The 13,149-nt window shown below is 51.5% G+C and overlaps 1 protein-coding gene across 5 annotated transcripts; it reads left to right on the top strand.

Moving 5' to 3' along the window:
- Window positions 1–613: 613 nt before the first annotated feature.
- IL17RC (interleukin 17 receptor C) lies at window positions 614–13,051 on the top strand. Of its 5 annotated transcripts, XM_055344701.1 has the most exons (19): window positions 614–745; window positions 1,030–1,051; window positions 1,252–1,404; window positions 1,679–1,753; window positions 1,844–1,953; window positions 2,908–3,019; window positions 3,355–3,399; window positions 5,059–5,198; window positions 5,423–5,482; window positions 8,116–8,170; window positions 8,256–8,437; window positions 8,532–8,582; window positions 9,201–9,246; window positions 9,411–9,532; window positions 9,799–9,858; window positions 10,364–10,412; window positions 12,042–12,137; window positions 12,256–12,294; window positions 12,389–13,051. In XM_055344701.1, the coding sequence occupies exons 1-19, from the start codon at window positions 641–643 to the stop codon at window positions 13,006–13,008; spliced, it is 2,142 nt and encodes a 713-aa protein (XP_055200676.1). In that variant the 5' UTR covers window positions 614–640; the 3' UTR covers window positions 13,009–13,051. The 5 variants fall into 5 exon arrangements, with proteins under 5 accessions (XP_055200676.1, XP_055200678.1, XP_055200679.1 ...); XM_055344703.1 differs by lacking the exon at window positions 3,355–3,399; XM_055344704.1 differs by lacking the exon at window positions 9,799–9,858.
- The last annotated feature ends 98 nt before the right edge of the window (window positions 13,052–13,149 follow it).

The following is a 13,149-nucleotide window of genomic DNA, read 5'->3' as shown; positions in this document are numbered from 1 at the left end:
TGAGCAGAAGCCAGGAAGTGGGTGAAAAGCCCACTTTCTTATGCCCTTTCTCTCTGCCTTTAGAGCTCCTGCCCCACAAAGGGTAATTGAGTCCCAGGGCAGATGTGTGAAGAGAGGGATGCACAGTATGAGGGAACTTAATGGGTGCCAAAATCTCAGATTCATGTAGGAAGTGGAAATGCCCCAGGATTGCCCAAGGCCTCTTCCTTAGGGACTCCCAGGGTGAGTAAGAGCTCCCTTACTCAGCTGTGCTGCCACCACCCTCATCAGGGGCCCCTCCTAGCCAGGTGTCAGCAGAGAAGGAGGAGGAGGAGAGGGGAAGGAGACAAGGCCACCACCCCAGTCCAAGGCTGCTGGCTCCCAGGCCTGGTGTTGGTGGGAGGGACTGGGCGGGGCGGGAAAAGCCTGCTGCCTGCCGGGAGCCAAAACGAAAGCACTCTGGCTGGGACTGGGACGGGATTCAGGACTCCCAGGAGAGGGAGTACTCAAGCCAGCACCGGGACCCCAGGCTGAGGAGGGATTCTAGCCCCTCCTACCCGCAAGCTTGGGGCTGAGTGGGAGCAGAGGTACGGTGTCTGCCCCCCCCTTTGGGGGGGGACGGACAGGGCCTTGGGCCTTGGTGCCTCCTGGCACCTGGAAGATGCCTGTGCCTTGGTTCCTGTTGTCCTTGGCACTGGGCCGAAGCCCCATGGTCCTCTCTTTAGAGAAGCTTATGGGGCCTCAGGACACTGCCCGCTGCTCTCCGGTAAGTCTGGGGCACTGGGAGGGTTGAGGAAAGCACAAGTTTCAGTCTGCGGCCCATTGAGGCCCTAGCCTGGTTCCTGTCACTGTCACTACCACCAGAACTGCCCTGGCTGGTCTGTCTGGTGCTGATGGGATAAGAGAAGAATGAGGAGGGGGCAAGAGCTGGGTTTGTCTTCTGGGAGGAGCTTGAATGAGGAGGCCCAGAAGGGTGGGCAGGGATATCAGGCAGGGAGAAATGTCTAGATTTCATGGCATGAACTCTGACACTCTTTACCTCCTTCCCAGGGCCTTTCCTGCCACCTCTGGGGTGAGTAGCCCTACTGTTAGAAAGAAAAGAACTGTCCAGGTTGGTGGAAGGGAGGGGAGGGGTGATGTTCCAGTTCCATGCCCTCACCACCCACCCACAGCCTGGGAAGAGCCCCAAACTCCTTGGCCTTCTGGGGGTGTCAGGTACAACTAACCTCTGCATTATGAACAGCTTTAGTTCCCACTATCTTTTATGCACAGATGGTGACGTGCTCTGCCTGCCTGGGAGCATCGTGTCTGCCCCAGGTCCTGTGCTGGTGCCCACACGCCTGCAGACAGAACTGGTGTTGAGGTGCTACCAGGAGACTGACTGTGACCTCTGTGTGCGTGTGGCCATCCACTTGGCTGTGCATGGTGAGCATTATATTTCCCAACTGTATGTGCACATGTCAGCACGTTTGGATGGGCACAAGGGCAGAGGAGTTGGTCAGGCAGTCCTGCGCATCCTCAGTATTCTCCTGGAGAACACTGATCATAGGACCCCCAGGTCAGCCTGGTCTCCCTGTCTACCCCCCAGGCCCCAGGCCTGGCCCCTCCTTCCCAGCACTGGGCTTTCAGGAAGGAAACCAAGCCCAAGGCCAGCCCAGAGCTGGGGCCTGACCTGGGCCTTGTTCTCGGCTCCTTCTAGGCCACTGGGAAGAGCCTAAAGATGAGGACAAGTTTGGAAGAGCAGCTGATCCAGAACTGGAGGAGCCTGGGAATGGTGAGGACAACCCAGCTGGCCCAACTGCCCCTAGCCAGGGCCTTGCCCAAGGCCTCTGGGCTGACCAGTGCCCCACCCTGTTGCTCACAGCCTTTCTCCAGGCCCAAGTGGTGCTCTCCTTCCAGGCATACCCCACTGCACGGTGCGTCCTGCTGGAGGTGCAAGTGCCTGCTGCCCTCGCGCAGCCTGGTCAGTCTGTGGTATGCGAAATAATAATAATAGCAATGACTATCTTCTAAATATGACATCTGTGAAGTCCTCTTGTATGTGTTATCTCTGTGTGTGTTATCTCTGTGTACTGACTCTGGCGGGGCTTCAGGCAAGCCCTTTCAGCCTTTATGCTTCTTTTTTCCTATCTGTAAAATGGAAATAATAATAGTCCTACCTCATATGGCTGTTGTGAAAAGTAGATGAGCTGGTATGCGTAAAACGCCTGGTGTAATGCCCAGCTCTGAAGGGTTTCAGGAAATTTAATTTTCACTTTCTTTTGTAATCTTCAAAAGTATGCCTGAACTAGGGTTTATTATTACCCTCATTTTCCAGAGACAGAAACTGAGGTTAGACCGGGGAGGTCTGTGGGCTGGATCCACTTCTCTGGGCTTTCTGCAATACCATGTCTGCCCTGTGTATATACCGTGGTGCAGGGTGTTGAGGCTTCTCCCTACTTCAGGAGGCCACATGTGTTTGGAAGGTGTAACTTCACTTGGGCCAAATCACGCAAACCCTTGACTTTCCCTCATGCCCCCAGCTCCTAGCCAATATCCTCTTGCCTTGAAAATTGTAGAACGGGAGAAAATCTGCTGGCCCACCTCAAAGGGCAGTTGTGAGGACCACTAGGGCATTGGCTGTGGGAAGTGGCATCCCACATCTGTATTGGGGTATCTGATCACCTTAGCTTTGGCCACATGGCTCAGGACAGCAGAGGTGGGGGCAGGGACTCAGATATCGAGGGCCCTTATCCCTCCCCTACTTAGGGTGTGTGCTTTAGAACTAGAGGCCTTTAAAGGAAACATTAATGGGAGAATTTGGGGCTGTACAGTATAGAGTCATTGGCTTGGGGGGAGGGGAGTAGAGCTGCCCATGGAGGAGCTCAGAGCCCTTGGCCTGTATTCTGAGCCTATACCACCAGCCATCCACCACTCCTCTCCTCACAGGGCTCTGTAGTATTTGACTGCTTTGAGGCTGCTCTGGGGGCTGAGGTGCGAATCTGGTCCTACACTCAGCCCAGGTACCAGAAAGAACTCAACTTCACACAGCAGTTGCCTGGTAAGTGCCCCAGAGCTTCAGGGACCCTGAGTCCTGGCCCCTCTAGTCTCTTTCCCCTCTGACCATTGCCATTCTGCTTTCACCCCCTTCCTAGTCCCATCCACTCTCAGGCAGAGGTCTGAGCTCCCATCCTCCCCAGAATCTATCCCTCTTGTCTCCTCTCCTCAGGTGATATTACTTCCCAGTGCCTGAGGAAGGTGCTTTGGGCATTGGATAGATGGGTTGGTATTTAGGGGATAAGGAGTCCTTCCCAGTGCTCCCCATGGGTTGGATTGCCCCCTTTTTTATCTTTGGCTCCTGGTCCCACTGGAGGCTTTTCTGTGATCTCTCCCCAGACTGCAAGGGGCTCGAAGTCCGGGACAGCATCCAGAGCTGCTGGGGTAGGGGCTATGGCCAGTGGGGCTGGAAGGAGGGAGGGGCAGGGTCTAGAGTGTGAGGGACCCTGGAGGTGGCTTCAGGTCTGGGCTTCCCACAATCCAGATGCTCATAGAGTTCATTCATTCATCACACATAACTGCAGTAGGTCCTATTCTGTACCACGCATTGGGAACATGAAGGTAAATCTCTCACTCTTTATAACAGATTTATTTATTAGTATGAGGAACATCTAGAGGCCCAAAGCATTGTTAAGATTATGGTACACCCCACTACCACCATATATCAAAATAAAAATAATATTAAACCATAAAATAAAGGTTAGGAAAGTCAAGGCTCTGATGATTTTTCCTAGGCACTATTTGAATTTGATTTTCACTTTGTTCACTTTTCATATTGTATTTTCTTTTTTACTGTGGTATAAGATACATATAGAAAAGTGTGTTGGGATGCCTGGGTAACTCAGCAGTTTAGTGTCTGCCTTTGGCTCGGGTGTGATCCCGGGTCTGGGGATCGAGTCCCACATCGGGCTCCCTGTGAGGAGCCTGCTTCTCCCTCTGTCTATGTCTCTGCCTCTCTCTGTATCTCTCATGAATAAATAAATAAAATCTTTAAAAAAAAAGTGTTAAGTGCACTCATTCATTCAGTAGACACTGGTTCATTTATTCAACAGACATTTATTTTAAAAGATTTTATTTATTCATTGAGAGAAAGAGAGCGGGAGAGCACAACCCAGGGGGAGGGTAGAGGGGGAGGGAGAAGCAGACCTATTGAGCAGGGAGTCCAAAGCAGGGCTCAATCCCAGGACCCCAAGATCATGACCTGAGCCTAAGGCAGATGCTTAACTGACTAAACCACCCAGGTGTCCCTGTTCAACAGATACTTATTGAGCAGCGACTCTGCCCAAGGAATAGTCCTAGGCAGTAGAGATAAACCAATAAACAAAACTGACAAAAATCCCGGACTTACAGAGCTGACATTCTAAATGGGAGTCAAGGTCAGGGTACAGGTGGTGGAGGACACAATAAACACATGGGAGATGTGAACTATGCAGTAAGACGTAATTGGTGCTATGGAGAAAATTTGGGGAAAGGGAAGAAAGATAAAGGAGTTGGGAGCTGCAGCAGTCAAGGCTGTCCTCACTCTAGTGAGTAAACAACTGAAGGAGGTATGGGAGGAGCCAAATGGGTATCTGAGGGAAAAACATTCCATATGCAGAGGGAACAGCCAGTGCAAAGGCCTGAAGCAGGAATGTATCCGGTGTGTTTAAGTATTAGTAAAGAGGGCAGTGTGTTTGCAGCAGATTAATTAAGTACAAGAGTGCTAGGAAATGAGGTTAGAACAGGTAGGATCTTGCAAGCCATTGTAAGGACCCTGGCTTTTACTCTGGGAGTAATTTGGGGGGCTCATCAGAAGGTTCTGAGCAGAGAAGCATGATTTATCTTACAGTGTTTATAGGATCCTTCTGGCTGCAGAGGGAGAAGAGTTGTTTCAAGATACTGGGCTGGCTGCTAGGGACAAAGTCTGGTCTGAGATCTCTGCCCTCCAAGGGCCTTCCAGTCTCAGGGATTTGAAGGAAACTCCAAAGGGTCAGTTGGAGGGATACGACCAGGGCTGAGTATAGAAAAAGGGTGAAAGAAGTTTCTCTTTGCATCCCCCCACAGCCCTGCCCTGGCTCAATGTGTCTGCTGATGGTGACGATGTATACCTGGTGCTGGATGTCTCTGAGGAGCAGCACTTTGGCCTCTCCCTGTACTGGAACCAAATCCAGGGCCCTACAAAACCCTGGTGGCACAGAAACCTGGTGAGGGCTCTGCCTCCCCAAGTCCATTCCCACTCTAGGCTGATGCCCAGGCTAAGGATGTGAGTGCATCATCAAAGGGGATCCTTGAAGAGGATACAGCAACCCACACCCAAAGCAAGAAACACTGGTGGGGGAACAGCTGCCTGCCTGGTTTCCTCAAGTCTGGCTTCCAGCCTTCCTCCTCCTCATCTTCTCCAACTTCTCGCCTTCTGTTTGTCCCACAGACTGGGCCACAGACCATTACCTTGAACCACACAGACCTGTTTCCTTGCCTTTGTATTCAGGTAAGAAAAGAGTGCAGCTAGGTGCCAGGGGAAGGGGGTTGTGGCATTGATGAGGGAGGTGGCCTTTACCTTCCTTGTCTCACCATCCTCCACACTCCTCTTTGAGATGGGAACTCTTTCTCCCTAAGGTGACTAGCCCTTTCTTGACCTTTGCTGCCATGTCTTCTGCCTATTGCAGGCTCTGAATGTTCTTCATGAGCCTCTATGCACCAGGACTCCTACTCATGCTTCATGGCCCCATTCTTTTTAAAGATTTATTTATTTATTCATAGAGACACAGAGAGAGAGAGAGAAAGAGAGAGGCAGAGACACAGGCAGAGGGAGAAGCAGGCACCATGCAGGGAGCCTGACATGGGATTCAATCCTGGGTCTCCGGAATCACACCCCAGGCTCCAGGCGGCACTAAATCCCTGTGCCAGCGGGGCTGCCCTCATGGCCCCATTCAAATGTCACCTCTTCCTTGAGGCCTTTCCCTGCTCCTCCAATTGCTTCTTTGTGCTCCTCTGGAAAACACAGCATGTGCTGTGAACTCAGACTGGTTTGAATCCTGACTGTTGCCATTTGCTAACTGTGGCTTTGTGCAAGTCACTTCACCTCTCTGAGTCTGTAAATGGAATAACAATGCCAGCCTTATGGAGATTTTATAAAAGGAAGTATCTAGGCTTCTATATGTTGGCTCTTTCTCCTCCTCCTCCTTCTCCTTATTTTTATTTATTTAATTTTTTAAAAGATTTTATTTATTCATGGGAGACACACAGAGAGAAGCAGAGACACAGGCAGAGGGAGAAGCAGGCTCCCCACAGGGAGCCTGATGCGGATCTCCATCCTTGGACCCGGGATCACGCCCTGAGCAGAAGGCAGATGCTCAACTGCTGGGCCACCCAGGCGTCCTTCTTCTTCTTTCTTCTTCTTTCTTTCTTTCTTTCTTTCTTTCTTCTTTCTTTCTTTCTTTCTTTCTTTCTTCTTTCTTTCTTTTTCTTTCTTCTTCTTCTTTCTCCTCCTCCTCCTCCTCCTCCTCCTCCTCCTCCTCCTCCTCCTCCTTCTTCTTCTTCTTCTAGATTTTACTTTTAAGTAATCTTTACACCCAGCATGGGGCTTGAACTTAACAACCTTGAGATCAAGAGTTGCATGTTCTACCAACTGAATTAGCCAGGTGTCTCTCTTTCCTCTTCTGATTGCACATTTATATGGTGATCAGGTCCTCTCTATTTTATCTCTAGCATGAACACCTGTCATTTCCACTACCTGAAATGCCTTCACTTCTTTTCTATACAACCAAATCCTTCCAGCTCAAATGTTACCTCAAAGCTTCCCAAAGCTTTTCCTCAACTGTGTGGCCTCTCCTTTCTTCCAGTCTTCTTGCACTTCTGTCTTTTCTTGTTCATTTATCACTTCCTTTCTCATTTGGGCATCTTCTTGCACACAATACGTGCTCAATAAATGAGTGATCAATTTGTTAATTTATATACATTTTTTATCCTTACTACAAATGTGACTTTGTAATTTTCTTGATGACAAGGAAATAATACCTAATTCAAATTTAGTAACTCCCCCAGAGCCTTGCACAATTCCTACCTGGAATGTAGTAGGTGCTAATTAAGTCTGTTAAAGGGGCTGCCCGGGTGGCTTAGCGGTTTAGCACTGCCTTCGGCCCAGGGCCTGATCCTGGAGACCCAGGATCGAGTCCCATCAGGCTCCCTGCATGGAGCCTGCTTCTGTCTCTGCCTCCCTCTCTCTCATGAATAAATAAAATCTTTTAAAAAGTCTGTTAAAGGAATGAATGAATGAATGAATGAAACTCTACAAACACACTATGATAGGACACACAACAGATGTTCATGAAATGTTTGCTGTGATATAAACATCCTTACTGCCAAGCACAATGCCTGCCACATAGTAGGTGTTCTTAATTAAAAGTTTGCTGAATAAATTAATGTATTATCTATACTGCTTACCACAGGGCTAAGTACGGAATAGAGGTGCTTTAAAAGTTTATTGAAAGTGGGCAGCCTGGGTGCTCAGCGGTTTAGCGCTGCCTTCAGCCCAGGGCATGATCCTGGGATCAAGTCCTGAGTTGGGCTCCCTGCATGGGGCCTGTTTCTGCCTCTCTCTCTGTGTCTCTCATGAATAAATAAATAAGATCTTTTAAAAAATAAAAGTTTATTGAAACAAATGAGGTACCTGGCTGGCTCAGTCAAAAGAGCGTGTGACTCTTGATCTCAGGGTTATGAGATTGAGCCCCACACTGTGGGTAGAGTTTACTTTAAAAATACATATATATTCTATTGGAAAAATAAATGAATGTGTCTTAACACTTAGCACAGTACCCGGCATATAGTAGGTTCACACAAAATGACTATGGATTTAGTTATCAACACCCCTAGTGCTAAGACACAGAGTAGGTACTCATTAAAAGTCTGTTGAATTAAGGTATTTCTAGATAATGGCATAGGATTTGCTGGAAAAATAAAAGTGTGCAACTCTAGGGCTTTACAAAGGGAAAAAGACTGGGCAAGTGTTGATGAAATATTAGTTGAATGAATGCATCCCCAGTGCCTAGCAGAGGGCCTGGCACATATTCCTGGAGGGTCAGCTGGGTAGAATGGACTAATAGAGCTCTATTTCTTTTCCAGGTGTGGCCTTTAGAACCCGACTCTGTCAGGACAAGTGTCTGTCCCTTTAGGGAGGGTGAGCAGACCAGGGCTGGGGCCAGGGTGGAATGGTGCAGGTGGCCACATGCTGCATGCCCAGTGACCCCACCCTCTCCTCGCAGACCCTCGGGCACACCGGAACCTCTGGCGTGCAGCCCGGCTGCAGCTACTGCCCCCACGGGGCTGGCGGTTAGATGCACCCTGCTCACTGCTTGCTGAGGCCACTCTATGTTGGCAGGCACCAGGCGGGGGCCCCTGCCAGTCGCTGGTCCCGCCTCTGTATCAAGCAAATGTCACTGTAAATGTAAGTGAAGTTGTGGGAGGCTCCTGGGATCAGGAAAGGAAGGGGAGCCCAGGGATCACATTTCCTGACCTCACCCATTACCCCTTTTCCACAGAAGACACTTGAGTTGCCATTGCTGAATGCCCACCCCAACCTCTGTGTCCAGGTAAGAAGGGGCTGGACCCCACGTGGACACCCCCCCAATAATTCACTGTCTTCTGTTATAGGCTACCTGTGAGATTCGTACTGTTTATTTTAGCACTGCTGTGGGACTCTGAGCAAGTCATTTCACTGCTCTGAACATCAGTCTCCTCATCTGTTTAATGAGGATGATAGTTAACTACTTCACAGTAGTGAATAAAACCAATACATGTACCCACTCTAGAGAGCTTATGTTCTGATGGAGAAAGACAGACGGTAGACTCAGTGAATAATACAGTATAGAAGTGGAGTCGTCAGGTGAGGCCTTTTGGTAAAGGTGGTTAGATGAGAAGGGAATGTATAAAGTGCTTTTCAGACATGAAAAGAGATAATTTAGGGTCATAAGGCTCTTCAGATCAGATGCCCTCATGAGGTTGAGGCTGAGAAAAATAAAGTATCTCCTTATCACCCAGCCTTGAACCCTGATCTGCCTAACATTAGGTCCAGAATGCAGGACGCCCCCCCCCCCCGCCCCTGCCCCCCACACACATCCTGACAGGCCTCCCCTTACTGTCCTTTTTTTCTGTTGTGGCCATGCCTCTTGCTTTTCTGTGGGCCTTTAACCTTGACTTCTTCTAAGCAGGTGAGCAGCAGGGAGAAGCTGCAGCTACAGGAGTGCTTGTGGGCTGGTGAGTGAAGCCTGGGGAAGGTTGGGACAGGGCCATTGCAATAGAGGTGAGCCCTGGAAGTGCCAGCTCATGGGGGTGGAGGTCAGGCATGGGAAGGGGTGGGAGCAAGTGGCAGCCTCCAGCATGGCTGGGTCTCACTCAGAGTGGGCTCTCCCCCCTTCCAGACTCCCTCAGGGCCCTCAAGGATGATCTGCTGCTGGTAGAGACACGAGGCCTCCAGGACAACAGATCACTCTGTGCCTTAGAACCCAGTGGCTGCACCCCACTACTCAGCAAGGCCTCCACGGTGAGGACGAGTGGACCCTCCTCCATGTACCTTTCTGGTTCCATCTCAAATCTGGCTTCAAATTTTCAGTTTCTCCTCTGTGCCAGGCCCTATGCTGGTCTCTGGGTATTTGGGGGTGGACTCCGACCCAGGCCCTGTTCTCAGCGACCTCTTACAAGTCTCTAGCCCTGCACCACCCCCCACCCTGCCACTATTCTGCTCAGCTGCAGCTTGGTGGTCTCCTAAGTGTGGTGCCCCTAGGTGACAGCCTCCTTTTGGCTTGGCAGAGGGCAGCTCGCCTTGGAGAGCAATTACTACAAGACCTGCAGTCAGGCCAGTGTCTGCAGGTGAGTAGGTGGCAGGAGGGCCCTGTGCCAATGCCCAAGGGCAGTAGGCCTAAAGGTCTGTATTTAACTTCTTCCATCTCTTCCTGTGCCTAGAAAAGGGCACCAGGGAAACTCTCACTCTTCCTAGGCAGGGGCCTCCTCACTGCCCCTCTAGTACCCACTCATCATCTATTTCTGCTTATTTTGTGTCCAGCCCTGGGGAAGCCAAGAGTTGAAGAAGCATATAGTTCCTGTTCCCAAGTTGCTCACTGATGGCTAGAAAACAGTAAACAGAACCAAATTCATATGTGCTAAGCACTGGGTTCCAGGGAGAGCTTCAAGGAAGGGTGATTTCATGTGGGCCAGATTTGGCATGGAGTAGGCACAGCACGATCAAAGAGTGGCTTTCAGGGACCTGTGTGTGTATGAAGTGTGCAAAGTTGAGACTGGGAATTTGGAGATCAGGCTGGCCAGAACTTGGTGGAACTTCTGGGGCTGTGGCCTTGGTTTTGTTTGTATCTTACAGCTGTGGGAAGATGAGCTGAGAGCACTATGGGCCTGCCCCATGGACAAGTGTGAGTATTACAAGAACTGCCCCTCCTCTCTATACCAAGACTGGCATCTAGACATTCCTAGGGGGGCACATGCAGTGGCCTTGTCGTTCCCTGGCTCAGATCAATCAGAGGGACATTCCGTCCTTCATTCAAAAAATAAGATAGCTTACAGGGATTCAAGCATCACCAAAAAGACACAATCCCTGCTCCAATTGCAGCCATAGAAGGCTAGGAAGACATTAGCTAAACAATCACTTATGCTTAGTAAATGTGAGCTATTGAAGCATTCATTATAAAGTGTCTATATCCATAAATGCACATAATGGGGGCCTGACTTAGATTGGGGTGAGGCCAGGAAAAGGTTTCGGGTGTTCTGAAGGCTGAGCTAGGTGAAGGAGAGGAAGAGGCTTTTTTGAGAACTTCAAGGTGGCCAGTGTGGCTGGAGTGTCTTGGAAGGCAGGCCTCAGTCTTGGAAGGCAAACCTCTATCCCAAAGATGCCAGGGCTATCTAGGACCTTGGGAGTTGATGTAAGGAATTGGGTTTTTTGTTTTGTTTTCTTTTAAAGAGAGAAAGAGGGGGAAGGAGCAGAGAGAAGAGAATCTTAAGCACACTCCACACCCACGATCTCACAACCCTGAGATCGTGACCTGAGCCAAAATCAAGAGTTGACCCTTAACCAACTGAGCCATCCAGGTACCCCTTAGGAAAATGGATTTTATATTAAGAGCAGGAAGCAGGAGCTTCCTAAAAGGCAATAATCGAATTTGTATTTTAAAAAGATCTCTGGGCCTGCCATGTAGTGAAGAACTTGAAGGCAAAAAAGAGGTTAGGGACACCAGTTAGAAGGCTGTTGGAGTCATCAAAACAGTGAGGTCAAGGCCCAACAATCCTAGCCTTAGGAGACAATATTACCTGACATTTGAGCCCTTACTATGCCCAGCATAAGGGCTTTGTATTTTTTTTTAAGATTGTATTTATTTATTCATGAGAGACACACACACAGAGGCAGAGACACAGGCAGAGGGAGAAGCAGGCTCCCCACAAGGAACCTGATGTGGGACTCAATCCCTGGACCCGGGATCACACCCTGAGCGTAAGGCAGATGCTCAACCACTGAACCACCCAGGCGCCCCACTTTGTATTAATATAGGTGGTCCTCACAGCAACCCTATGAAGAAGGTACTATTGTGAACCCAGTTTTAGAGGTGAAAACTGAGACAGAAGATGAAGTGACTTATCCAAGGGTCACCCAAGTAGATGGACCTATGTCCATATATTGACTCTGACACTCTACACCGTGGATTTGGGCAAATCTCTCCATTTCTCTGAGCCAGTTCAGTCACCACACGGCAGCCTCAAGAGATCTTTTAAATGAGTTCTCCTGGGATCCCTGGGTGGCATAGCGGTTTGGCGCCTGCCTTTGGCCCAGGGCGCGATCCTGGAGACCCGAGATCGAGTCCCACATCGGGCTCCCGGTGCATGGAGCCTGCTTCTCCCTCTGCCTGTGGCTCTGCCTCTCTCTCTCTCTGTGACTATCATAAATAAATAAAAATTTAAAAAAAAATAAAAAAATAAATGAGTTCTCCTTAGTGAAGTGGGGTGAAAAGTAAGGTATCTAACCAGCCTGTCCTTTCCCCCGGGTCTCCTAGACGTTCACCAGCGCTGGGCCCTGGTGTGGCTGGCCTGCCTACTCTTGGCCTCTGTGCTTTTCCTTCTCTTCCTTTTCAGGAAGGACCACGTGAAAGGTGAGCACCCGCTAGTCCCCTTACTCCCCAGGGACAGGGCTGGGCGTGCCCCCTGAGAATTCCCTTGAGAAGGTGGCGGCTGAGCTCATGGGCCGCCCGCGCCCCTCTCCCCTCACAGGGTGGCTGAGGCTCTTGAAGGAGGACCTCCGCGCGGGGGGTGAGTGCGAGCAAGCGCCGGGCGGGGGCCGCCCCCAGCGGGCCGGGCCTCAGGCCTTCTCACGTCTCCTCTTGCCCTCCGTTCTCTCTGGCAGCTGCCGCCACGGCCCGCGCGGCTCTGCTCCTCTACTCGGCCGAGGACTCGGGCTTTGAACGCCTGGTGGGCGCCCTGGCGTCAGCGCTGTGCCAGCTGCCGCTGCAGGTGACCGTGGACCTTTGGAGCCGTCGTGAGCTGAGCGCGCAGGGGCCCCTGGCCTGGTTCCACGCGCAGCGGCGCCAGACCCTGCAGGAGGGCGGTGTGGTGGTCCTGCTCTTCTCGCCCGGGGCCGTGGCGCTGTGCCACGAGTGGCTGCAGGGCGCGGCGTCGGCGTCCGCCCCGCACGGCCCGCACGACGCCTTCGCCGCCTCGCTCAGCTGCGTGCTGCCCGACTTCCTGCAGGGCCGGGCGCCCGGCCGCTACGTGGGGGCCTACTTCGACGGATTGCTCCATTCGGGTGCCGTGCCCGCCCTGTTCCGCAGCGTACCGGTCTTCTCCCTGCCCTCCCAGCTGCCCGACTTCCTGGGGACCCTGCAGGGGCCTGGCGCCCCCAGTCCCGGGCGGCTCGGGGAGAGGGCCAAGCAAGTGTCCCGGGCCCTGCAGCCCACCCTGGACCAGCTGCTTCAGGCTCTCGGAGATCCCGGGGGCCCCGGGGGGGGCACGCGGGATGGCACGTGAGGCGGGGGAAACGACTCGAATAAAGGCAGACGCTATTTTTCTATCCGCGCCTCCCGCCGGTGTCTGCGACCGCGTAGCCGGCGGAGCACCACGCCCGCGGCCCTTTAACGCCGGGACAGGTGCAGCCCGGCACCGCCTGCG

This window comes from Nyctereutes procyonoides, unplaced genomic scaffold (genome assembly GCF_905146905.1).
Source record: "Nyctereutes procyonoides isolate TBG_1078 unplaced genomic scaffold, NYPRO_anot_genome, whole genome shotgun sequence".
In the NCBI taxonomy this organism is placed as follows: domain Eukaryota; kingdom Metazoa; phylum Chordata; class Mammalia; order Carnivora; family Canidae; genus Nyctereutes; species Nyctereutes procyonoides.
The sequence above is the reverse complement of the archived record's forward strand: the minus strand, read 5'-3'. Positions and strand labels throughout refer to the sequence as shown.